The 26,911-nt window shown below is 41.9% G+C and overlaps 2 protein-coding genes across 2 annotated transcripts; both read left to right on the top strand.

Moving 5' to 3' along the window:
* Nucleotides 1-4,731: 4,731 nt before the first annotated feature.
* Nucleotides 4,732-11,605, top strand: insig1 (insulin induced gene 1). Its single transcript, XM_079181037.1, has 6 exons — nt 4,732-4,877; nt 4,988-5,335; nt 6,615-6,739; nt 6,970-7,136; nt 7,894-7,993; nt 9,615-11,605. The coding sequence occupies exons 2-6, from the start codon at nt 5,002-5,004 to the stop codon at nt 9,642-9,644; spliced, it is 756 nt and encodes a 251-aa protein (XP_079037163.1). The 5' UTR covers nt 4,732-4,877; nt 4,988-5,001; the 3' UTR covers nt 9,645-11,605.
* A 12,055-nt stretch (nt 11,606-23,660) lies between these two features.
* Nucleotides 23,661-26,425, top strand: en2a (engrailed homeobox 2a; the record flags this gene model as incomplete). The annotated part of the gene is made up of 2 exons (XM_079181213.1): nt 23,661-24,156; nt 26,106-26,425. The coding sequence occupies 2 exons, from the start codon at nt 23,661-23,663 to the stop codon at nt 26,423-26,425; spliced, it is 816 nt and encodes a 271-aa protein (XP_079037339.1).
* Nucleotides 26,426-26,911: the final 486 nt, after the last annotated feature.

The following is a 26,911-nucleotide window of genomic DNA, read 5'->3' as shown; positions in this document are numbered from 1 at the left end:
TTCAGTAATTAATACGATTACTAATGTGTCTTCTTGTGTGGAAGCGGTCTCGGGTCACACATATGCAACACACTCACGGCTGTAGTGTTTTACCCTCAGACATCTGGATTGTCGTGAATTAGACAGAGAGATATTTATTAATTTGGGGAACGCACACACACACACACACACACACACACACACCGTAGACCGTCAACACACTCACTGAAGCAGAGAGGAAAACTATTGCTGGATTACTAAAATGGTGCAGTAGTTTTGGGGCCTTGGAGAGCTCCCCGTGCATGCACCCTTCTCCTTTTGACCTTCTTTCCCCATTTTGCAAAACTGTGACGCTCTGGCGATTTATCTGTGTTAACCACATGGACCACTGAAATCAGGATAGAGTGAATATGACTGATGTCATTATCTATGGATTGCAGCAAAGTGAATGTCTCTAAACGTCGGTTTAGAACCACAACGGCGTGTTTGTAAAGAGGTCATGATTGAGGATGTATGCCATTATATCAAAGGGTCCTATGAAATGAGTGAGGAAGAAAAAAGGAACCTTTTCAGATGGTTAAAAAGCCTTCTCATCCAATAAGATATGCTGTATTTGTTCAAGCCTCATGCATACACCAACACAAGCATTCAGAAAATCAGACGGGGGGACAAATGCAAACTTTTCAACCCCTCAATATACTTTCATGCTTGACTTGTTTGGGACAACATAGTGAAACTGCCCCAGTGGAGTGCAGCTGTGACATTTATATTTAACCATTCAGTTATCACTGCCATTTTAGAAGTGGCATTTTCTCATTCTATTCAAGTGGAACCAATTTAAACTCGGTCAATTTGAATGTGCGGTCTGGAAACTGTAATACCTATAATATGACTTATATATCCATATGAAATACAAACATTCAAACGCTGCTATAGTGCTGCTGCTGCAAAAAAAAGCTTCTTTATCTTTTAAATTGTGTGATGACATGGTTAATAATATGAAAGTCTCTGGAATAAAGTAGCTTCCCCTCCACTACATTTGCCATCACTGTTTGTGGACACAAGTCGACCGTCATGCTGGTGGGTCTGGGAAACTGTACGTAGACACAGCAGTGCTTTGAGCGAGGCCGGAGGTTAAACATATTAAGCGAGGGGGGGCCTTGTGGTCCTCCCCGAGGACATTTTGAGCCTCAAACACTTACATTTCCGACATCCTGGTGAATTTTCGGAAAAAACAGGTGAAAATAATGCCTTTATTTGAGTAAAGGAAACACATAATTCGGGCAGCAGGTAACAATTCAAAATGTAATTGAATATAATGCAGTAAGGCTCTCAGGCACCCTGTACTGCTTTCAAGTTTGCATTCAGATCAACTTCTGCTGAATCAACACACATGTAGGCGGGATCTACTCTTCCGTCCTCTTTTGTGTCCTTTGTTTGGGGAAGTAACCCATATTACAAGTGCACGTGGCACCTATTCCCATCAATGATACACTCATTTAATTAATTTATAAATACCTGGAGTGTAACAGCTCATGTGTATTTCTTCAAGATGTTTGCCAGCTTTCAAAACTTTCTAAACATCCAAAACATTTCCTACATATGTGATTTTCGCTGGGAAGTTGTAATATTTTGAGAAAAGAAATTTGGTTGTTTGGGATAAGTTTAGGGAACAAGCTGTCATTGCTCTTCATCGAAAGGTTGAAAACTGAAAGTAGCTTAAAACACTTCTGATCAGGCATAAATCTCACCGCTGTTTGTTTTATTGTACACACAAATGTTAACTTCACCACCTCCTATAAAGTGCAGCTCACAGCCTCATTCTAATTCTCAGTGGGAAACATCCTGGAGTCTGAAAACAGCCCCAAAGAGACAAAAACACAGCAAACACCACATTTTATAAATATACATTAGGTAGCTGTTGTGCTGGAGCTCACCACTGGAAAGGCATTGGGAGTTGATATCCCACTGAGGTAAACGTTACCCTGTAGTTTATTCATTCAGTTGTGTGTGTGTGTGTGTGTGTGTGTGTGTGTGAGTGTGTGTGTGTGTGTGTGTGTGTGTGTGTGATGGCTTACATTGGACTGTAGTTTCTTTGGACATTCTGCTGCTGTTTGAGGTAGCATTAACTGTGGAGCCATGTGTGTTGCCAGATTGTGTTTGATGTAAACAAACTAAACCGTGTTATTTAGTAAGCTTCGTACTATATGTACTAACTGGTTTTCTAATTTGTCATTTTAAGGTTGTCATGGCCAGTGCTGTTTTGCCTGCATGCTACTGCATCTACGCCTTGATTTTGCACATGGTTCCGATATATAACTGTGTGAACTTTCATCTCAGTCGCTATTGTGTGGTTTTATTGGCATAAGAGCATGTGTGGAAGCACCTGGTAGCACTCAGGTGGCCCGTATATATGTCTGGCTCGTAAAGATTCTGAGGTGTTTTACTGCCGATCGGTTTCATTTCTTCTCTAATGTCCGTGGCAAGTTGACAATAACACTCTGTTTTGTTTATGTTTCTGGACTGTTTGTAATACATAAATTGCTCTAAACCTGATTCTGTTAGTGTTTAATAACTTGCCCATCCACACTCAAAATCCATGTTTCTGTATCATTTTGTTCTCACTATTTTTTCTAGTTTTCCTGGGTATTTTAACCCCAGGTGCGTTGTCCAACCCGTTGGCCCACTAGCCTCATTATTATCCTCCGTTCCAATATTCTGACTTGATTCTCTAAATCTCAGGTTATTAGTTTTTTCTAACAGTGGCCCTAATACTCTGTCGTAGTAAATATTTTTGGTTTATTCTCTTTCCCCCATTAATTTGCATCTGTATAAGAGTTTTTAACCAACATTATTGCCAGGGAACATTTGGTAGTCGCTGGATTATTTGTCCTTACTGTCCTGACCAAATTCTACTCCCTTAGCTTTGAGCTAAATGTTACCATCAGCATGCTAACTTGCTCACAATGACAATGCTTGCATTTTGATGCCAAGCAGGAACAATGTTTACTATGTTCCCCATCTCAGTTTGGCATGTTCGCACGCTAGCATTTGCCAATTCGCACTAAAAACAAAGTATGTAGTACAGTACAGTAAATTCATGTGTGCACCACATTTCGTGGCAATCCCTCCCACGGTTGTAGAGACATTCACTAGTTTGAGCCGCATGGTGCCACAGAAGGAAAAGTTGGGGGATCATGAAAATCATTAGGATTAGGATGCATCATCACATCATGAATGCCTGTGCAAAATGTCACGGCAATCCATGAAATAGTTGTTGAGAGATGTCAGTCTGGACCAAAGCAATATACTGACAGACTGATATTGCCATAGAGCCATGCTGCTTGCTTGGCTAAAAAGTCTGGTGGGCTTGTAATGCTCCCATGTCTGCTTTCATTATAGTTACATGATGTTTTCTTTCAATATTCCCAGTAATGGGGGCATCGTTTTCCTCCACATGGCACATCAAATCAGCCATTAAGAGAGATAAATTCAGCAGTCGGGTTAAGGCTTTGAAGCTGAACACTGGGTGACAACTAGAAACCAGTTCCCCCATTTGATGCAGAACTCATTTTAGCACCAAACAAATGCCGAAAAAAACAATAAATACAATATACCCTGAGACATCAGCGGCTTAATTACACCGAAGGATTTTAATTAAACTTAATTCGTAATTGAAAAGAAATGCTATCTGATTGATAAGCTTTCTGTTTTGTTTACCAAAATTGTGCTGCAGGTCATGATGCATCACTTCATTTTGCAAGTAAATTTGCATGAAACAAAGATGATTCAACCATGGTATTACTTTGTACAAAGTGCCAGCAGCTGATGTTAAGTAAATATGACTTAGTAGGGCACTTTTTAAAAGAAAAACTGACATAACTGGATTCTAGATGCAGTCTCGTTTTTTTTTTTGCTCTTCATGTCCTCAGACACAGTAAAAACAAAATGCACCTATAGAGATGTATGTTTTTTGCTGCACGTATGCAATGGGGGGAGGTTTGCTATCGCATTGAACTATACACCTGACTGGGTCACTCTGGTTCTTGCAAAACATGTTTCCATGTTGTTGTCGGTCCTTGGAAGAGTGAACCTCTCACATTATCTGTGACCGACGTGCAGTTTGCCTACATGCCCCTCCCTGATTGCGCCTCTTTGCAAGCAGGCAAGCCACGCCTCCTCTAACCTGAGCCAAAATTCAACAACTTTATATCAACAACAGAAAGAAAAAAAAAGTTGTGCCTCTAATCCCATTTCCCAAAGCTGCCTATATTAAGGGAACCTGTGCAGGGGATTGGAATAGTAATACTTTTTTGGACAAGATCTGTAAAAGTGTTCTACTTTTAGCCTGGTAAACACATATTTCCCTTTTTTTTTAACTAATAATCTTGCATGAGCCATTATGGATCTCCATTGCAGCTGTTCTCAGTCCTGAGTTTAACATGATTTATAGTGCTACTTTGGTTGTATGTCTGCTCTTATAATATGCAATTTTGATCTTGCAATATATGAACTTTTGTTACCTCTCTTCAAATGCCCTTTACAGTTCCCTATGCTTGTGCGCCATTTGAAGTACTTCTCTGTTTACACTTTCACTTCTGCTCACCAGCCTCCCGGTTTGTGCGTCCGTGCCGGACGAGGGGGCGGTGGGTTGACGCCACGTCATATCAGCCGCCGCGCTCTGATTGGCTGCCGATTCTCACCCGACACAGCTGTGATTGTTTTCTGCAGAGAACGCGCTTGTCCCTGGTATGAGCTTCTGTGCTGTGGAATGGAGCAGCACTGTGTCCTCTCTCTCTGTCTGGGTGCTAACGATGATGTGAACAAACAGCGTGATTGCAACGAGCAGGAAAACAAGGAGGGTTAAGAACCAGAACTGAAGACATCTTGACATCAAGGTAAGCACCAGCCTCCACTCACCATTCGTTATCTATGCAACATTGAATCTCTCTGCTTGCAAGCTAAATGTATCTATGTTGACACAAATATGTATCCAACTCTCCTCCAGCCTTGAAGTGCCAAATGCCCAGACTAGAGCAGCACTGCTGGAGCTGCTCCTGTGCGTCAAGGGTTGAAACTAAACACTCATCCGGAGCTAACTGGTTAGCATCCAAAGCTGAAGAAATGATGTCCATCATCACCTCGGTGCTCAGCAATGCCTACGGCTCTCTGCACGACGTCCGGGCGGCCAACCTGATCCGCCGGGGTCTCGTCCTCTTCACCGTCGGCGCGTTCCTCGCCCTGGTGCTCAACTTGCTGCAGATCCAAAGACATGTCACCCTGTTTCCCGAGGAGGTGATGGCAACTTTGTTTTCGTCTGCCTGGTGGATCCCGCCGTGCTGCGGCACAGGGGCCGGTGAGTGGACAACACGCTGCAACATAAATGTGAATTTGTGTGTTTTATAAATAGTCGTGGAGAGCAGTTCGCTGCTAAGTTTGAGACAAAGGAATGCAGAGAGGGGAGGGGTTACAGTGCAGTAGTTTCTTCCAAATAAAGACAGAAGGATATAGAAAAATAAAGTCAGTAAAATGTATTTTCCAGAATCATCAATGGGTGCTAAAATGTCTGGAAATCATGTCGGTGGGGTTAATTTACATGCAACACCACACTAAGCTATACAATAAGTACATTTTAAACAGTTTAAGACGTAAAACAATACTTTTATATTATTGTCACTGCTACAGTGTGGTCATGTGGTTGTGAATCACCATTCAGCTTTGTTATTGTTGGCTATTATACAACCCTTCCTCTCTAATGCTATACTAGTCTTCATGGTTTAGTCTGGCAGTCAGTTATTAAAAAAATGACTTCGAACAGATGTTAGCAATTTCCGACCTCTGATTGGCCGCCACAGCCGGATACGAGATCAGCTGCGCGCTCATTGGCTCGTGTCATAACGGGTGAGCTGAGGGGGAGGTACTTTAAGGCCAGGAACCAGGAAGTGGGAGGAGAAGATCGAAGGGGAAAAACAACATGATTTATCGTCGGCTCCTCTTACCATGTGCTACGGGGCAGAAAACAAACGAAAGTTGAACTGCAGCTTCATATTTGTTCAGTCTGTTGACATTAGTCTGAGCCAAATGAATGTCTCTCCGTGTCATGTAGGAACTTCTTCATGGTCTTCATCATGTTTATAGTATACTACTCAATATTTACAGTGAATTACATCAACTATTATTTGTCCTTTCCATTATTTTAATCCATTTTAACAGAAAGGAAAAAACACAATACCTGGTTTTAGTTTCTAAATTGTGGGGATTTGCTAGTTGCATTTGTCTTATGCAATGATAAACTGACGATCTCTTTGGATTTTGGACTGATGGTCGCAGAAAACAAGCAATTTTTTTCAATGTCTTCACTGTCCGGTCGAAAACTAGAGCTTAACTTTATTTAAAACCAGGCATTCCATCAAAAATAACTGTCTAACAAACGGCATTAAAGAAAAGGTTCACAAGATCAAATTTAAATAATCTATTCTTCCTTTTAAAGTTTATTTTTTAAGTGTATGCAGGTGTCTGAATGAGACTTCATTATGGAAGTGCGTGTTCAGCATTTAAAGTAATCCCACGCAGCAGCTCCATGGCAGGATTTGCTTATCTTGTGTAATTTGGGTCCCGTTTGTTCCCGCTCACAGCTGTTGTCGGCCTGCTGTATCCCTGCCTCGACAGCCATTTGGGAGAGCCGCACAAGTTCAAGAGGGAGTGGGCCAGCGTCATGAGGTGCATCGCAGTGTTCGTCGGCATCAACCACGCCAGTGTTGTATCCTTTCAAGCACTCACCTTGTCCATTGTTTATTATATTTCAAAATACATGGAAAATGCACAGTTCTATCTCTAGTTTGGACAAAGTATCCAAAGCAACAGGATGTCCTGCTTTACCGTTAAGAAGTGACGGAACTTCTGCATGTCGTGCAAATATTTGAGTAAGAACTAATCATACGCTAGCGTCATTCTGTTTTGATTTTTGTCCTTAACTGCCTGGTAACACAGAAACTAGACTTTGACAACAACGTGCAGCTCTCCCTCACGCTGGCAGCCTTGTCCTTGGGCCTGTGGTGGACATTCGACCGGTCCAGGAGCGGCTTCGGTTTGGGCATCACCACTGCCGTCCTAGCTACGGTTTTCACACAGCTGCTGGTCTACAATGGAGTTTACCAGTAAGTTACCCATTCGCATTCATTGCACAGAGGAAACAAACGTTGCCCAGGTTTTTCCCTTTCGAGGAAAGCAAAACTTGATTCTGTCAACGAGGATTAATCACTAGTGCTTTGTCATCACAAATGTCTGGTTTCATATTACACCCGCAATGAAAAACTTGTTTGTGCCAGGGATAATTACATAGCTGTAGAGGAAAGCCCCACCCTGGTGTGAATGAAGTAGATAATGTTCCTGGAAGTACTCCCAGCTGTATGATTCCATCAAGAAAAGACGCGACAGATCAGGCTTGAGGTAGTTCTATTTTAGGAGGTCCCCTTGTCTCTGGGAGCCCAATTAACAGGACCCCCTACCGGCTTCAGTGGCATACCATCAAAAATACACGGCTGACAAAGGGGACTGCTGTTCATGTTAAGAGGTTCAAAAGGTAGCTGCCTCTCATGCTGACTTTACAAGGATGAAACAGAGAAGAATGAGAAGAAATTAGTATATTTTCTAGCATGACAGGTTTTGTTTGTTTTCCGCACTCGGATCTGTCTTTGGCGTGTCTTTTCAAGATGTCTTTCCTGTTAGTGAGAGTCTGTATCTTATTCTGTGACATGACATTCTACTGAGATTATCATTCAACATCTTATTTAGCTTCGGAGAGAACTGGGTTTATTTTTGACACCCTCCGAGGAGGTCAGGATCAGCTCACTTAACCTGCTCTACATCATTACGAATGATTTAATCTTTTTTGTTGTTTTTTCTCTCTTTCAGGTATACGTCTCCAGACTTCTTGTACGTACGCTCCTGGCTCCCATGCATATTCTTCTCAGGCGGTGTTACCGTGGGAAACATCGGACGCCAACTTGCAATGGTAATGTCTGCAACTATGATATATAGACCTGGTGGTAAAAAAAAAACTGTCGCCCTCCATGTGCAGAACATTTGCATTCAATATCTATTTGACATTTTTAAATATGTATTAGCTTGCAGTTCTTTATGTGCAACATCTAAAAGAATGTCACATTTTGGCATCTTGACTTTTAGCTTTTAGGTGAACTATTCCTTTAAACAACGACCAGTTTGCAGTGGAAATGTTTTACAGTCACACGACACTCTTGATCCAGGCGCTTTTCAAATTTCGCCAAGATTATAATTCAGGGGTAAACACCTGTGGTGATGATGGGAAAATGGTTTGGCCTGTCATATTTGAACAAAATATCTCTTCACATTTATCAGCTTTGAACAATCCGTCCGTTGAACTCCGTCTAAACTGTGGACCAGACTTCAAAAAACTCCTCCGCACCACTCGCGCTTTATTTGCAAATGTCAAACTGAACCACAACAGCTGATAAAAATGTCAAAAATGGTTTAAAGTTGCACAAAGTGCAATGCCCCCCCCCCCCCCCCCCCCCCCCCCTTCCTTCATAATTATCCCATCAAGTCAGCTTTGATGTCTTCATTAAGCCGTGCCCAGAAGCCTCACCTCATTCTGTTTGTAAAGTAAGAGTCCCGTCACTCCCTCAGTTTGACTCAAGTGAAAGCGTGAAAGCAGATTAAGGGCTGTTGTTTTTCACAGTCGTGGTGAGACACAGAGCCAGTCAGGACTCGGCTGACCAGAGGGTCATTTGCTACTTGTTGTTTTTTGTTTGTGATGAGGTCTGAGGAATGTTGGCACAAGTCTGCACTCGTGGTTTTGTTTTTCTCTCTTTCGCTCCAGTGGGTCATTTATGAGCAGGATCAGGAGGAACATGAGACTTTGCATCTCAAAAGTTTTTTGTCTTCTGGGTTAAAGCCAGGTCTAGTGAAACAGTCTGTTTTGCAGCATTAAACAGGCAGAATAAAGACTAGTCTTATTTTAGCTGCTTTAAAGCTGAATCATCTTACAATCTTATTTTAAGTTTCAGTCAGATGTGGAGTTTTGGAATATGTGAGCAAAAAGTTCAGTTCACAAACTTTGTCTGAATATATTTAGAATTTTTTTTTTTTGTGATGGGGGAAAAATGAGCAATGAGAAAAGCGGTATGTATTTCTATCATGTTGAGCAAGCAGTACTCTCTTCCCTTATTGTACAACAAAGGAAAAATCTAACCTTCCAAAAAAAGGAGAACTGAAAGAAAAATGTTCCTGTCTTTAAACTTAAAACCTATTGTCCACAGTTTGGTTCAAGCTGCAGTTTTGAGTTTACAGGAAAAGGAAACTAATGTGTAATTCATGCCTTTAAAATGAGTCACCTGAGGCTGTTAAGCTTCCCTGTCATCAGAACAATAAAGTAGTTTTATGACAACACTTTGCAAGACGCCCGTCACTGTAAGGATCATAAACCTACTTCACTCCTTACATAAAAAGGTTTCAGCCACTACCCGTACACTTAAAGAAACCCCAATTTGTAAGCAACTTTGCAACTCCACTTCTTCTAATGTTTTCTCTAATCGCTGTAGAACTTTGATTGATGTGTTATTCACTCCGAGCGTCTTCTCTGCTCTTCCCCTCAGGGCGGCGTCGAGAAACCCCACATGGACTGAACAGTGGAAACGCAGAAAGCCGGGCAAAGGACAGACGACGTAAAGATGGACAAGTTACGTGTAGAATGAGGAGAACAACAGGAGAGAAAAAAGACTCATTGTTTTCACTTCATCCTTTGTTCTCATAGCAAAGTGTGGGTCAGAAAGGAAAAAAAAGCCCCTCATCTAACGTGCCATGTCCTCTGCACCTCCTTGTGGCCAAATAGCCTCTTCCTCCCACCTGTTCTACTCCATTAGCATTCAGGCTTCCTCCACACCACACAGGAGGACAGTGTTTGCCTTTTTGTTGTTGTTTTTTCTGAAGTGAACTGGTTTTTATTTTAATGCTGGAAGTACGTATCTTTCTGCAGTTTATGGAGTGGAAGCGTGGGCTTTTAGTGCCGCTGCGTCCTGGTCTTAGCAGAGAAGACTGGTTTGTTTTTAAGCCTGAATATATTATGATCATAAAAGGGAAATGTTGTACGAGTGGACAAAAGACAAAAATGTCTTCACTCTCGCATTGAAATGTGTTCGGCGGCCTCGGTTGCATCACAGGGGAGATGTATGTTCCCAGTCAAACCAAATTAAGTATTTATTTTGTAGTTTTTTTTGAATGACCCCGAACCAAATGTACTGTATGAATGATAATGAATGATGCTTCCCAGAAACAGACTTTCTTGCTGAGAGTACGCTGAATATGTAGCTAAAGCCGGCAGCAGGGCGGAACACATTGGTACATATTTACCGTAAAGACGTGAGAGTGGCATCGATCCTCTCATCTAAGTTGAACTTTAAAGTGACCGGAGCACGTGCGGGAGGATGCTTGATTTGGAATGAAGAGAGACGGGAAATGTGTTCAAGAGTGCCAATTAGTTTGTGCTGGCGACATGAGATAGGCTGGTCGCATTTACCTGTGAATAGCACCATGTTCCCCAACTGTGTGGCAGAACAAGATCACATCTTATTGTCTGGAGAACTACCCTGAGAACTTCAGTACATTGTTTTGTCCTCTTCTAACACACAGACGGAGGATTGTTAAGTCAGGAAAGTAAGACGCCAACGCATTAATCACGATGGAAATTCACAATTTGTGTGGGGGGGGTTTATGAGCAGAGCGAAGAAAGCCACCACGGTGGACTGTGTTTTGAAAGAATGTACCAGGAGTATAGAACTACTTTTGCCAGCATCTGTGGTCACCAGTTTAAGACACTGTTGTGACCAGGTGTTAAATGTCTTTGTGATCATATCCAATAATTCCCACTTCAGATTCAAACTATTGGGAACATACACCAGTTGAAAGAGAGGGCAGGACATTATTTCTTAAGATTTGCAATCTGTGATTGCCTGTGTATTATAGAATGTAGTGCTTTTGTCACTATAACAGTTTAGTTTTTATCATTTGTACAAACATGACATTATTGCTTATGTTTAATGGCTTTCCTATGTGATCAGAAAGGTGTTATTACCATACTAGACCTACAGTATGTTAGTTAGCTTTTGGGGGTCTAGAGGATTAAGTGCAATCAGAGTTAGACGATTATTCTTCCTTATTTATTATTATTTCTGACAGTGGCTAAAAAAAACATAACTTGTAAGTATATGCAGTGAGGATACTTAAAACAAACAAAAAAAAGCAATAACATCTTTGTTTTTGTGAACAAGATTTGTGTCCGAGATGAAATGCCTTCAGAGTCAAAACCAATGACTCTCACCAGAGAGACAAAATAAAAAAGATGTATAAAATCTCATTTAGTCAAAGGAAACCTGATTTATTTTTGTAAGTACTTTTTTTGTGGCAGTTCACTTAAGGTGGAATCTGCTTACATTCAGGTGTGTTTCACTGAAGAGGAAGCTTTATTTTTTTGAGGTCTTGAAGCACCTTTTTGTTTTCGATGTTTTAGAGTTTCTGTGTGTCTGATGTTTCAGCCATGTATCATTTTTGCTACCATGGATTTAAGTGAAAAATAAACACCTGATAAAGATATCAACGTATCGTCATTACTCGCACATGGGACTGGATTAAGGGATTTAAGACTAGATTATTATAGAAGATGAATGATGTGTACGGTACTGACATATTGACACTGTCTGTAAAACTGATCGCACTAGTGATACAAACCTGATACTAACATACAGCTGAGCTTCCCTCATTCTGCCTTTGAGTACTAGACACTAGCCTAATTACACGTCTCAGCAGCTCCAGTAAAACAAAGGCTCTCTGATTTTTCTTCTTTTTTTTTTCTTTCTGGGTGTCAAATGCAGCCGCAGCTCAATTGCACCAGAGCTTTCTGGGGTGCTGATGGTGGCATTTGTTGTGTCTGCTGTCACGGCCAAGTTGAATGGATGAGGACACTCTTTTGTCCGGGGTCTCTGTCAGTCTCCAGAGCCATTATAATGTCTTCGCCCCCCCCCCCCCACCCACCCACAAAAAAACCCTGAAACTATCCCCCGCCCCTGCGTGTCACTGGGATCACGAGGAACTGTCCCCCCCCCCCCCCCCCTCCCCTCTGAACACGCCTTTCTGGAGGGCAGACTTATATTTATACCTAGCGGGGGACTGACAGTTAACCTTTTGCTCTGGGGGAAATTTCTGGGAGTGGGGCCAATATCTGTGGGCTATTCTGAATGAACCCCTCGTTCTGGGAGGCTCTCCATACATCTGTGTATCTGTCCCCTATCTCTCCATTTATCTATATATCTATCTATCTATCTATCTATCTATCTATCTCTCCCTCTGACAGGCCAACGATCCAGCGCCACACGCCACTTCTCCCCTCTCCTTCCTCTTTCAGTCTCCTCCTCTTCTCAGGCAGAATAATTGGCCGGGCTTCAACCTCCTTTCATTTCCAGCCACAGCAAACTGAAAGACTCCATTAGAGCGCCTCCTTGTTGCCAAAAGCACCCCCCCCCCCCCCCCCCCCCCCCCCCCCCTCTCCTCTCGTCCTTCCTTCAAGGCGAGGAGACAGGCCCGGGCCCGTCTGGTCTATTGATTTGAGCCATCTATAGATTCTCCTGGTAGACTGTTCAATTCCATCTCCTTGCAGCACCTTTGTGTTTTGATTATGTCTTTGAAACTGCGGTTTTTGCTATGTTGCAGCGAGTCAACTGCCAGTAAACATGAAGACAGTGATGTTAACATTTAACAACTCTTGAATTATAACAAGATTACAAGCAGAGGCCCACCAGTGGGTCAGCCATTACAAACGCATGCTGTGCAGCCAAACACTGTTCTAGTGGTAAAGTCTAGGTAGAGATCACAACGTTTACCAAAGACAGCAGACATGTCAGTATATACATAAGGAAAATGTGTGTACAAGACATCTATAGAATATCCCCATTTGAAGGAATGGTGCAGCAATTTAGAAAGCGTTGGTTTGGAAAATCATTTAGCTTTAATGAAGGGATGGAACAGGCTGATATAGATTATTGTGCTTTTGCTCCTTGAGGAAAATCGGCATGTCGGTCATGAAATAAGTGGAAAAATTATGTCTTTCGCTGGATTCATTCAGCTTTTTCCCATTGGATTTTGTTTAGGTGTATTTGATGTGGCAATATCTTAACTTACTAGCCTAATTACACGTCTCAGCACATCATGCATGTGCTGCACAAGTGCATAAATCATTGATTTGCGTGAATAAGACGTACGCTGATCACACCCGAGTGAACGTTTTAATGCTCAAGACTGGACTAATGTACTTTTTTCTGTGATTTAAATTCTTCATAGTTTCATTTACATTTATAATTTGATAGAAAATCTTGGTCATAAATGCAAAAGCAGTATTCCTGTACAACCGTAACAAGAAATAAAGACATCCCTTTAGATTTCATGGCTCACAGGGTTGGAAAAGAGGAAGATATAAACGCATTGGAATGCCCAACATTAATAATGTTAAAAGAAAATAGAGCAGACCTCAGAGCATAAACCTTAAACCCAGCTTACATACACTCATATGAGCCAATGTGTTATTACGGTCACCCACTCTACCACTTCTAACTTTTGTGTGGTAATTCCTTCTCACCTCAGTGACCCCGCAGCAGTTTCAGACGCTGTGGATGCCGGTGGCTCGACTCCCCCTTAACAGACGTCTCTGCAGTTAACTTCGTGGTCTGGGGGTTCTCCTGTCACCTCTCTCTACCTCTTACACACACACACATTGTAAAGTCTCTCAGGTGCTTGTTAAGTGTTGCATGCATACAGGTGGCACAAAGACACACTGAAGAGCAGAGGACTGGGAGGATTTTGTAGAGAAGTACATCATGCAGTACACGTTAGATTACAGTGCTATCTACTCAGTAGTGATGGCTTTTGTTACCACCAGATGACAGTATTTATCCTCTCAGCTTGTCTGGACATTATTACCGTGACCTTTGTGGACCCCTAGTGGAGGCACAAGGAACAGCACATGTCTTGCAGGGCCTGATCTTAATAAATGCAGAAACCTATTCATCCAACTACTTTTAATAAGACTATATTTAGAGAACATAAACCTCCTGACAACTTTAGACAAAAATATAGATAGATACAATTTAGTTCATCTGAAACAAGCTCTATATGTTTAAAAATGTATGTTCAAGTCTGCAAATATTGCACACAAAAGAGAACATTTTAGGAAATATATATATATATATTTTTAATAAACAGATTTTCCTTAAAGCCTCTCGAACCCACCAAAGAGCGTACAAATTCAGATTCAAAAAGATGATTTATTAAACAGCGGCAGGGAGATTATTCTTGGAATATTTATCTGCAGTGAGAGGGGCAGAGTCACATGCATGATAGAAAAGGTCAATGAAATGGATTGAGTGTGGAGAAAATCATTGCACACTCTTATTTCTCTGCCAAAAGGTCTTCAGTGGCATTAATGTCCTGCTCTCTGTGATATATAATGAAAGATTGAGTGTGTGTGTGTGTGTGGGTGTGGGTGGGTGGTTTAGGTCTACTGAGTCTTCATTACACCAGAGCTGGGTCCACTCCTGTCCTCTGTCCTCTGCCCTCGCTCATTGCCTCTCCCAGTGCCGGCCAGGAATAATGAATTACAGTGGATGCCATGGGGGGCTGAGTGAGTGGCTCAGAAGTGGACTCCATTTTAGTTCAAATTACCTCTCAGATCCCATTCAAATGGCAGTCTCAGGCTGCTCTCATGCCTTACGTATTCCTGTCTGAGGGCGTAATTATCCGTTAACACCTTTTCTTCATTTTCTCATTTCTGTTTGCAGCTTCTTCTTTTGAGTCCATTCATTCAGTGCTTTAGGGCCAAATCAAAAGGCATAAAAGGAAAACATGTACATAAAAAAAACACAGGGAACAGACTACAGATGCAGCATCGTCTTTAACAGTGTAAACAGTTCACATCTCACTGGGATTTATCAGTTCAGTCAGCATGCTTATAGCCTTGTGTGCCATTCCTGTTGATTCCTCTACTTTCTCCGCAGGACAATAATAAAATGACAGCCTAAACCTCAGGTGATGGCACATTATGCATGCCATCTAAACAAATCCGTCCCAGTGTAAATGAAACACACCCAGTGCATCTTACAGCCCAGATCAGACTCTGTAAACCGACCAGGGTGGTAATAATAACTGAATAAAATGTAATGGAATAAATTTAAGCTGAGCATATCCATTACATGATCATATCCCAAGACACACACCACACAAACACATTTTTAACCTATACTCCCAGACAGTATAGGTTAAAAATGTACACCGCAGGTCAATATGCATGCTTCTTCCTTGGATTTCCTGTAAATAATAAAATATGAAGAGATGATCTGTCAATCTGATTTTAAGATTAGCTCTGTCTAGGCCTGGGCATGTGCTTTGAATTGTGTAAAAGAAACCCATAGATATCTATAAAAATATAAAAATATGAAGAAAGAGTTATTCAATCATTTAGAACAAATGAAAAGCCAAGACAACTGCTGTGTGGAGCAGAAATCTAACGCCACATTTAAACAAGCTGGTCTGTTTACGGACACGTCGAAGAAATATGTCCCCTACTTGAATATTGTCAAAGAAGGTAGACTTCATTTGCATAATCCAAATCATGCTCGCAGCCCTGTTTAGGATGCACTAAAGGTCGATGTTTGTCATGTTTTAATTAGTCTTCATTAGTAGGCGTAAGAGACATTTCTGGGAAGCAACAGGCATGCAGCCTATTCATCTCGCTGCTGAGAGACGCACAAAGTTGGCAGGCTAAATCCAACTGGGAAAGTTATTGCTCCTAAAATGGCCTTTGACAGCCCGGCCCCTGATTAGTGACAAATTCACAACATATCCGCGGCTGGGGGGTAAAAACAACTCAGGTGCACGCGGGGTGAAAGGGACTCTGTCGCACATGGCGCTTTCAGGGGAGTCCAGCACTATTTTGGCAGTTAACCGGAGCAGGGCGCGATGCCACACAGGGAGAGGGGTCGAAAAACCGCTTATGACTGACCTTCTTCCACTATAATTAAAGTTGCAAGCTGGACACAGAGGCATAACTTGAATTGTTTCTCCCATTTAGAATGAATTCCAATCTGAAAACGGAAATAAACGGGTGAGAAAAAAAGTTGTATGCTGGATTTTTTTTTTTATTAAATGTAGAACTTTTACAACTCTGTGATATGAGCACATCTGGGTGTTGGTTTGACGTTTGCAGCTGCAAAATCCATTAAGATAGCTACAGGTTGAATCTACTTTAAGAGTTGCATTATTTGGAGACGAATAGGATTGGGAAAATATAGCCTTCTAGTTTAACGTGCATATTTGGAAAATGCTGATGCAGTGATTGCACATTCTCTCCCGCCTTTGCTTTGCAGGATATTTACATGGGACGATTTTTAAAAGAAATACAACTAAAAGAGAATATTGTATGTTTCTGTGACCTGAGGAAGAAAACCCACCTCTCATTTCACTGGCCTGCCTGCTTAAACCAGACTCTGTTTATTCTGCAGCAAGTGCTTTCCACCTGTCTCTCTCTCACTTGTTCTTCCCTGCTCATACACGCAGGCAGAAGCGCGAGACAGGTGCACGAGGCATTTGGACGATCCAAAACCCGTAAAGCATTCTGGACGCCCCAAGCACAGGAGCTTAGGGCACCAAAAACTTTAGGGCTGAGTGAGCGAGTCATCAGGGAAGACTGAAGTGCACGTTTTTACATTACATTGTTTTTTCTTTCAAATCTGTTTTAGAGCACATTTTCATTCATACCCCCCCCCCCCCCCCCCCTGTTCCCATCGGCTCCCCCGTGTTGCATGGCAGCCTATTTGTTCTTTATGACGGAGAATGTAAACCCATTAACCTTACGGAAATAGACCCAACGTGCATTTCATTCTTTGCTGTCACAAGTAAGACGTGAAAAGTCCTGCGGACCAGCTGGGACACTACAGTATGCCAACAATACGGTGGGCCTGACACCAGTTGAGTGTCTAACACTATAACCTTATAGGGACTACCTGATGCATACTATACAATCGTTGTGAGGAAAGTTAGAAACTCATAGCCTGATGACTTTTCCACGTTTATTTTGATATGGAAATAATAGTGAAACACTAGTTTTTAACTTACGATCACGAATGGCTAAATCGTTTTTGTGTGCGTCTTCTTCCCTGGGCTAATTTTTCTATATTTTAACCCTCTCTTAAAGTAAACGTGAATCAATCGGCCGTAGTTTCCCCTTTATCATTGAATAATTCCAAAATAAAATAAATGAAGTTGGAGGCGATATTAAATGTAAAGCAATTCACGTCGAATTTCCTACAAGAATTATATTTCAGGTGTTTGGTTTATTATTGTAACTTTAATTTCCTTTTTGTGTTATTTAGTAGTCACAACCGTGTTATTTTAGCCTGTTTATTCCTGAAGTTTGATTTAAAGTTCCGCATTTTCAAATAAAAGATTCAGAAAATGACCAAACTGACTCCTGAGGGGTCTTTACATGACCAACTTGGCCTCGTAATACGCATATTTAGAATTTACACACTAATCATTAACTTAAAATGTTTTCCACTTGGGCAAGACCAGAAATCAATATTAAATGTGCTAAACTTGCAGCCGTGTTGCATTGGTCTGGCTTAAGTTTCCCACAACTCTGCATCCAACACAACTCAATTAAAACGTTCTTCTTTTTTAAGCCAATTTATGTTTGTTTCTTATGAGCAATGGACTTCAATAAAAATAGTCTTTGATGTAAAATCAGATGAGTGCTGCTGCTTTATTTTAAGAAACATTTACTCCTTTAGAAACGTGAAGAAAACCCACCCGGTGACTACCCAGCGAATGTTTTCCTCATATCAGTGATGCGTTCAGGAGTTTGCTGATGGGAGCTCAGCTGCATTCAATTAGCCTTCATCCAATTTAGCTGAGGCCTTAATTGCGCTCAGGGTGGTGCAGTTGTTTGTGCTAAGCTCTGTTTGAGACTTCTGTGGAGAAATACGAGCCGCTCCCGAAGAACAATCCCAATTCAAATGAGACTTATCTACGCCAGACCGATCAGACGGATTAAGAGTTATTAAAACCTATAAAGGGCTGAAACCAGAAGATTCAACAGCCCCAAAGTCCGCTGCGTGGCGACTCCAGAGGATTTCTCTGTAAACACTTTCACACCACGGAAAAAAAATGATATAGACATCATACGTACGGTGATGTATGATGAATAAATAGTGGAGTAAAGGAGATTCAGCAGGGAGAAACTAAAATACATTAGACTTTCGAGACGCACCATGCCAAATGTTCCCTAAAATACAAAGCGAAACTAAATTATATATCATGTTATGGCTTTTAGAAGAGTACAAATAAGTTTAGTAATTAACCCAAATATAGAGTTACATATAAGATACGGTAATTCAGCAACATTTGACCCCAAAAAAATGAAGCATGACGTTTGTCAGACGTTTGTGTATTACACTGCAAAAATATCCATATCGTTTTATTACCCAATGCGATCAAATAATTGCATTTGCTTTTAATCCAAATGTACTCTTTTTCCCACATAAATGTATTGTGATCTGCCCATTTCTCCCATATTTAACGCACTACGCGTTCTGTAAAATTCCTGGAGAAAAAAATGGGGCACTGGAAACAGGTGGAACTCTGTCTCCAAATCCTAATTTTCTTATTTTTTTTGTAAAACTAGATTAATTGTCTCTCTAAATTGATTGACTTTTTGCAGTGTAGACACAATTAGGCCCGTTTCTAATCTTCTCTAATTCGGCTGCCATGCTCTTGGCTGACCCGGGATGAAAAACAGGGGGCAGCGAGCTTCCCGGCCCACAAAAGCACAACAACAAAAAAAATCATATGGGATCATCAAATAGGAGAGACTTGCTTTCAGGGTTTGAAAGGCACAGGAAGCTGGAGGATTTGGTCCGACCCCTGCATGGTGACAGAGCTGATATCGAGACCCCCATTCATCTGGAGGGAGGGGTGGTGGCCGGGGGAGGGAGGAAAGGGGGGTACCGGGGTAGAGAGGGGGGGGGGTGCAGGGGGCTCAGGGTGCATCTGCAGAGGTCCCACCACCACCCTCTGATCTGTGAGCTGGCACACATCACGGCGTCCATTCACAAATCCTCCTTCTGCGCGTCACCTTTTGTAGTACTCCATAGTACTGAGCGCTGCTGACGTGTAAGACAATCCTACCAAGGAAAATACAGAGGAAAAAAAAATAGGTTATAGGAACTCAAGGACAGGGCACATGCGCACAATGCATGCGATATATTATAGTAGGAGGGGTGTGTATATATGTGTGAGCGCGAGGAGGAGGAGGATGAGGGAGTGGGGGTGTAGAGCTATAAGTGAATATGAAATATACCCAGTTGCAGGATTTATAGAAACAAAACCACATAATTGTGCGTTATCTGCATTGAGTGTTTATTTTTTTCAAAAACAGGGAATATTAACCCGTTCATGCAAACCAGATGAGCTCCCCCAGTGTTTTTTTTAACAAACAAAGAGAAAGAAAACTGAAGCATTCACTTATTTAGAAGAACTTGACAGATATGAGATGTACGATAATCAATATGTCCTGCTTGAACAAGAACAGAATACATTCATACTAAAACTGTATTCGACCTATGCTTTAACCATAACGCAGCAATAGTCAAGATAACCGGCTATACGTTAATGATGATTACATGTTGGCAAATTACAAATAATGGTAACTTTAAATTTGGTAATTTTCCAAAAACTTCATATCATCCATTAGTGATTGGACTTCGGCTTTTTGAACGTTAGTAATCGAATGCTGTGGAGCTCATTATTTCAATTAACGCTTGCAGGGTATAAAACATGTGCATCAGTGTTCAACATGTGAGAGGATAGCAGACCAGGTTTGGTTTGTTGCACAGAAATGTGTCGATAATGGTCCCTTATTTAGGAATATCTGTCTTTATCTCCACGGCTTTTATAAAAATGTGTGAAAGTGTACATGCACACCTTAAATACATCCACGCACGCCTATAATACAAGCGGCTGAGGCCTGCTTGATGAGCACATGCAGCCTCGTTTTAGCGCCATGTATTTCAGACTAATTTGGTTAGTTGTTGATCATTACGAGCAAGAAAAATAAAATATTGTAGATTCATATAACCAATTAACCGTGTCTGCACAGGACTAGATGGAGGTAAAAAAAACAAACACACAATGGTCAAAAGTCAGCTACCATCACAAAAGCTTCATTTTAAAATTGTCTTTCAATATTTAAGACACAACAAACATCCTGAAGACTGACTATGAAGGGGCTTCACTTCACAACAAAGCAATGGTAGACAAAGCCAGGCATAAAACAGACTTAACTGTAAATAAGAATTTCAAAAATAAATAGTCATATGCGAAACAATTGGATGCTACGGCACAGTTTTAACCCTTAGTCAACCAGGACAAACTGTCCCACAATGTGTTTTCATTCACAACCAAGTAAACCACAAAGTCCGATTTATGTGTCAGACAGAAATCCTCAAAGCGAAGCAAACAAACGATGGTGACTGATTCTTCTGCTAAAACAGGACACATCTTGTCTTCCTTTTTCTTGAAACTACCACAGTCCAAAACAAGCCAGTCAAAACTGAACAGACAATAGTGAATCAAAATCCCACAATAGTGGGATTATGTGCCTGTACGATACACTGCAAAAAATACCCATATAGTCTAGTTTTGAGTATTAAAAGCTTGTTTAAAAACTGCAGTAGAGTAAGAGGACTTCTGCACACTGGGGTTTCACCTTTTTTCGAACACAATTATTTCTAAAGATATAGTTCTTGTGCGTAAAAAAAAACACTATTCCCAATTAAAAAGCAGCCTCAAAATGTAAACAAGGTAAATTAGTGCCAGATATGTCACTTCATAAAAGAAAAACAAGAATCTAGGGCTAAGAAACCTGTTTGTCGTGCTAAAATGTGTACCTTCTTTTGTAGTGTGCACAGGCTCTTATTATAATTCAGAGCCTGATATGGTGTCATTTCCTCCAGACGTCCCTGTTTTGCTGTGAGGTTAGAGGCCAAGCCCAGGCGGTAGCGGCCTGTCTGTGCCTCCATTGTCTGCTGCTTATTTAGCGCTCAACATTAATCTGCGCTTCCCCTCACAAGTGAGAAACAATCGCAGCATGAGAGTGGCCTGTCTAATTACATCTTTCACTCCCAACTTTCACTTCAGCAGCCGAAGTGAGAGCTCTCGTTGCCATCAGAGATAGTAGCAGAGGGTGTTTCAGGCAGATTTGAGGATTTTGTTTTTAAATGATGCGAGGATTTGTTAAAGAAAGATACGATCCAAAGACCATCTTCGACCCTTTGATGTGGCATTTGGAGAATATGTGTGCATGTGAGCTGTGACCGCAAACGCAGATAAGCCCCAAACAAATATTTAAGGTAAAAAAAAAAAACTTCACTATAATGACTTTGCAATTTGCACAAAGCCTGTGTTTAACAAGTGGAAAAAGTCAAGGATAGAATGTTTCCCGGAGGACAATGCCAGGCTTAGACTCGAGTTTAAATTCCAGCGTGTCACAAATACAAATTAAAACAGTTTTGAGCAGCAGGTTATTGCTCCAACCTTCAGAGAGTCCAACAAGTACACATTTTGTAAATGGCAAACGTCCTCATAGCTCTGTAATATTCTATAACGTGTGACCACAAATAATAGTATGCGTCCAAGGTTCATTTTAGAAATGTGGAGCCAAGTTACTTGAACTATCAGAAGACTGCAGGTGTAGACAATGCGTGCTTTCAATAATAAAAAAGAGAGCATCTGTCTGACTTTGCAACTGAATTGTTCAAAGGCTCCTCACTCAGTCTCAGTCTTGCTGCTCCCCTGGTCCTCCTCGATGCCCCCAGTTTCTTTTACGCGCAGCCTCGGTTCAAACGCCAGCGGAGAACCGGCTGAGCCATCCCCGCAGCCCGGTGGCGTCCAGGGAGGAGAAGCACAAACTTAGCGCTGGTCAGCAAAGTTACCCAAAGTTTTGTCTTTGGCGCGACTCGGTGTCCTGAGCACCGTGCACAAAACAGTTTGTTTGCATCACTGATTTCTTTTAAAGGGATATGGACCCAGTTCTTGGTCGACCGCAGCGTCACGACAGGCGAGCATGAGAACATTAAAAAAACACTTAACACGCATCTCTGCGCCTTTGAAATCAGACAGGGAAGAAGACTCATTGTAGTTGTTGATGCATCTTGTGGACAATTATCAGACTGTCGCGTGGGGCATTCTGCAAATAAAGTGGTGAAATGTCACGCTATAACATAACATGTGTTGTCGCTGTATGTTTAAAAAAAGAGATGCATGTTTTGAGATTACATTTTTTTTCAAAATCAAGAAAATAATGTCCACACTCCATCCAGGCATGCATGCTATTGTTTACCACATTTAACCTTGGCCAGGACAACCTGACTCTAAATTGCTCCGAGTCCATTTGACCTTACAGGTGTCATAATAACCTTTAATGCCGATATATTGTTAACACATTTACAACCGATAATAGTGTTTTCAATGTTGCCTAAAAGGTGAACGTTCAGCTATGCAACACATGTTGCCTCAAAGATTTTCAGGTCACGGATCCCCAAATGCATCCACATTAGGCCATTTTACCCTCTACAATAGGGTTTTGTCTCATTTGCCTTCAAATGAGCAGGTTAGTTGCTATTGTTGTAGAATGGAGCTGTAATGAGCTGTGGGAATCGTAAAGTGTCGAGAATTAAACTTTTATACATCTATATGATATAGTGCATACGAATATAGTAAAAATAAAAAGTACTATTTCTCGTTTTATTGGGAATCCCTCCCTGCCCTGCAAGCGAGGAACCCCGGGGGTCCCCACATGCCACTTTGACAGCCGATGCTTCATTCTCCCATTGTTTTAATAAATACAAACAAGGTGATGCGCACGGTGGTTTTCCTTTTTAAAAATACCCCCCAAAAAATAAGCTACAGGTTCATAAACACAAATGAGTTATTGGGAGTATCTGGAAGCATGCGCTGGATTTAAATTAGGCTTCTTCAGTTCAGGGCTCTTTCCCTTTACTAAGGCGAGGATGGGCGTTTGTGGACTGCTCCGGAGTCTGCGTCACGTGGCTTGGTTTCTGCCATCCCATTGGTCCAAGGCACGTGTCTGGGAGGACGGTGGGAAAACGTCACTCGGGGGGCTCGTATTGAAAATAAGAACCAAACTCCAGAGTGAGAGTATTAGAGCATCAGTTTAGGAGCCTCTTTATTTACCCTTAGTTTAGTTTAGGTGTAGGCATTGCTGAGCACACTCAAATCGGATAACACTTAATTGGATGGTGCGCAAATGTTTTAGCTCTGCGATATCAGTTGTGAACCCGAGATTGAGGGAATATATGTCAAAAAAGTATGCTTTTCTTAGAGGACACTATCGCAAGGCTTTGCATGGTGTCCAAGGCACCCACTAGCATTTGAGTTTTATTTTTTATATCTATTTTACGCGTGCAGTTTTTTGTTGTTGTTTTTTTACAATATAATTTCCCTGAAGTTCCTTGCGAATTGTATTGCAGCGGAGAGAGAGAGCGATAAAGGGGTTAACGAGAGTAAAGCGGGGAAAGTGAATCAGTATGGAAGAAAATGATCGCGGCAACAGAGACGTGGTGGAGCGAGAGGAGTCGGCGGATGAATCGAACAGAGCCATCCGTCCCCTCTTACAGGCGCCGGGGAACCTGCAGATCCCTCATCGGGTCACCAATTTCTTCATCGACAACATCCTGCGGCCGGATTTCGGACGGAAAAAGGACGGAGGTGCAACGCGCGAGGAGAGCAGTTTGGCGTCGCGGGAGAGCCGGGAGAGCCACGAGAGCCCCGACGCCCCTCAGACCGAGCCGGTGGGGAACACGGTGCCGGCGGAGGGGACCTCCACTCCGCACTCGGTCACCGTGAGCAAGAAGCCAGCTATAGCCGCCGAGGAGCCCCTGAAACCCCGCGGGGAGAGAGAAGACCAGTGCCTAAGCTCAGACTCAGACAGTTCCCAAGCCAGCTCAAACCCACCACCGTCCAAGTCCATGCTGTGGCCAGCCTGGGTCTACTGCACCAGATACTCGGACAGGCCTTCTTCAGGTTGGTGCATGCGTTTTTACTCTACCGTGTTCTCGGTAACCTGAAATACCCCGTAACACTGACCCCGGATGCCTTGACCGACTTCTCCCGAGTAGAGTAGCGAACCGTGCCGAGCAGCGCAAGCTGAGAATTTACTGAACGCAAATCTATTTAGAATTTGTAGACATAATTTAATGTAAAAAAAAAAACAAATGCCGTTGTAGACTACAGGAAAAACACGTCCTTGTACAATGTGGGAAATGTATCACATAAACACGTAATAAAAATTGTGCTTTTCAGTGAGAGGAGGGCCTATTTTAAATGCAAAAGAGAAAGAAAATAAATTGTTTTAAATAGTCAATTTAATTGTAATCTTTTTCATTTAAACTACTCACCAACATACATCTAAACAAGAAAAAAATGTCACTTTTTTGGAGCTATTACGCACATGTTTTTTTCTTCCCATTCAGGCAGTCGTCTCGTATATTTCCTCGGGTTATGAATATGATAATACTGGGGTCCTACATATACTAAACATTAGGGCTGACAGGCTTGAGTGTCTTCCAGAGAATCTGCAGGTCTGCAAAATAATATCTGGTGCTGTTAGTGGAGCTGTTTTGCTCCTTAGACGCGTTATTGTGATCGGGATGAATTAAATATGCATCTGTTTTCACAATGGACGCTCCCACGGCTAATATGCTGGATAGTGAGTTTATTTCTAACGTGTGTTTACGAGGAAACTCACGCTACGACTTGTCAACCTGTAGCAAAGTTAACATCCAGTGTATTCCTCTTAGTGTCGTTGAAAAGTGGAGTACAACTTGTTCTCATGCATTATGTAACGCTGTATGGTGCGGCGTAGGCGACTACTACGAGTTGTAGAGCTGCACAGTTTTATATGGGCTGCTTGAAACACACACGCACGCACACACACACACACACACACACACGCGCGGTGTGGCTGATTCATCAGAATAAAAGGTTCGGCCTGCATCATGTCGTTTCATTAATGTTTTCCACACTGTTTGGAGGAGGGAACCAAACACTAAGTGCAAAGCTCCACCGAATAGGCCTCTCTAGCCAGTTGGAAAATGAACGTGTTTATAATGTGTGCTGCTCAAATTCCATTCACGTTTGCCCATTGAGGAGCTTTTCAAGTGGTCCACGAAAACAAAAAATGCAAAGTAGCTGCATTGAACAGAATCCTGTATTTCAAAACAGTAGCTGAGATGTGCCAGTGATGTTTTTGCCCAGTGTGTTTTCCTATTGGCTCATAATTCCTTATTACTACAGGCAGTGTCAGAGTGTGTGTGTGTGTGTGTGTGTGTGTGTGTGTGTGTGTGTGTGTGTGTGTGTGTGTGTGTGTGTGTGTGTGTGTGTGTGTGTGTGTGTGCTACACGTATATGTGTGTAAGCGAGGACGAGGAATAGAAACAGGGAGGGAGGGGAGGTTTAGCTTCTTGGTTGTTTTCTTCAGCGGACGTGTCAACATTTTTACAATCAGTTTGCCAAAAAATTGCTTCAGGGAATCAAAACTTATTTTGTGACTTGGTTTACCCACACACAAAAACAACAACTTCTACAGACGGTCGCCGAATGACAACAGATGTCCGAAGAGACGTTTGTTAACTTGGTTCTTGATTTTGGGGGAATTCAAATAAGTTTAAAAATCTACATTGTTTTAATAAATAGACTTCATGGACGCACCTGTTTCATATTAATGTGCAGGCTATATCCTAAATGTAAAGCAGTACAATTGTATATTAGTTACACGTAGCTTGATTAATTTAATGAGAAAACCTAATAATTCACATTTTTTTTATTTCTAAAGTTCTTGTTAAGCTGTTTGCCTGATTATCGCCCATGTTTTCATTTATTGCCCATAATAATGACCATGTTTTGTTACTGACAAACTAACATACGTCTGTTTGTGACCCCTCCTCTCCCCTCCCCATATCTCCCACACTGCAGGGCCAAGATCTCGCAAACCAAAGAAGAAAACGACCAGCAAAGAGGACAAGCGACCACGGACGGCCTTCACAGCAGAGCAGCTGCAAAGACTAAAAACGGAGTTTCAGACCAACCGGTATCTGACCGAGCAGAGGCGGCAGAACCTGGCGCAGGAGCTGGGCCTGAACGAGTCCCAGATCAAGATCTGGTTCCAGAACAAGAGGGCGAAAATCAAGAAGTCCACCGGCGCTAAAAACGCTCTGGCCTTGCACCTGATGGCCCAGGGACTGTACAATCACGCCACCGTCTCGTCGAAGGACGAAAAATCAGACAGCGATTGATTTCCAGAGAAGTCACAGCAGCCTCCTGACGAAAAAGAACCTATAGTAATCCTATGATAGATTTTTATAGAGCTATCACCGCAAAACTCTACCTACAGGAATATTTAATACCACAGCAGATACAAAAAAATACCACAAAGTTCTATCAATATCACTATAATGTTGACCCACTACAGGAAATTAAAAAACAAAACAAGGTTATTGGACTACTAAAGTCCCTACATGAATAGTTAATGACACCATACGTCTCTATAGTTCCCTATAGGAATATTATAGTGGATTTTCGTTCTATGGGAGGTTTTGTCAAGCCTACAATGCAATAATTTCATCGAATAAAGGGCCAGTGTAGAGTATACCAGCATAAGTTGTTTGAAAAAATAAGATATTTCTGCAATATCACGTCTATAAAAGATGTTGTATAAAGGTATGTTTTCATTGTTTGTCGTCGCCCCCCGCACCCCTCTCCCCAGGAGGTACAAATGCTTA

This window comes from Pholis gunnellus, assembly GCF_910591455.1.
Source record: "Pholis gunnellus genome assembly, chromosome: 20".
NCBI classification, from domain to species: domain Eukaryota; kingdom Metazoa; phylum Chordata; class Actinopteri; order Perciformes; family Pholidae; genus Pholis; species Pholis gunnellus.
Note: the sequence above shows the minus strand (reverse complement) of the source record. Positions and strands in the feature narration are given on the sequence as shown.

Excerpts from the sequence above, each read along its gene's own strand:
- insig1 (XM_079181037.1), top strand. The coding sequence starts at position 5,002 with ATGCCCAGACTAGAGCAGCACTGCTGGAGCTGCTCCTGTGCGTCAAGG. Across the intron at positions 5,336-6,614 it reads GTGCTGCGGCACAGGGGCCG|CTGTTGTCGGCCTGCTGTAT; the intron begins GTGAGTGGACAA and ends TCCCGCTCACAG. Across the intron at positions 7,994-9,614 it reads TCGGACGCCAACTTGCAATG|GGCGGCGTCGAGAAACCCCA; the intron begins GTAATGTCTGCA and ends TCTTCCCCTCAG.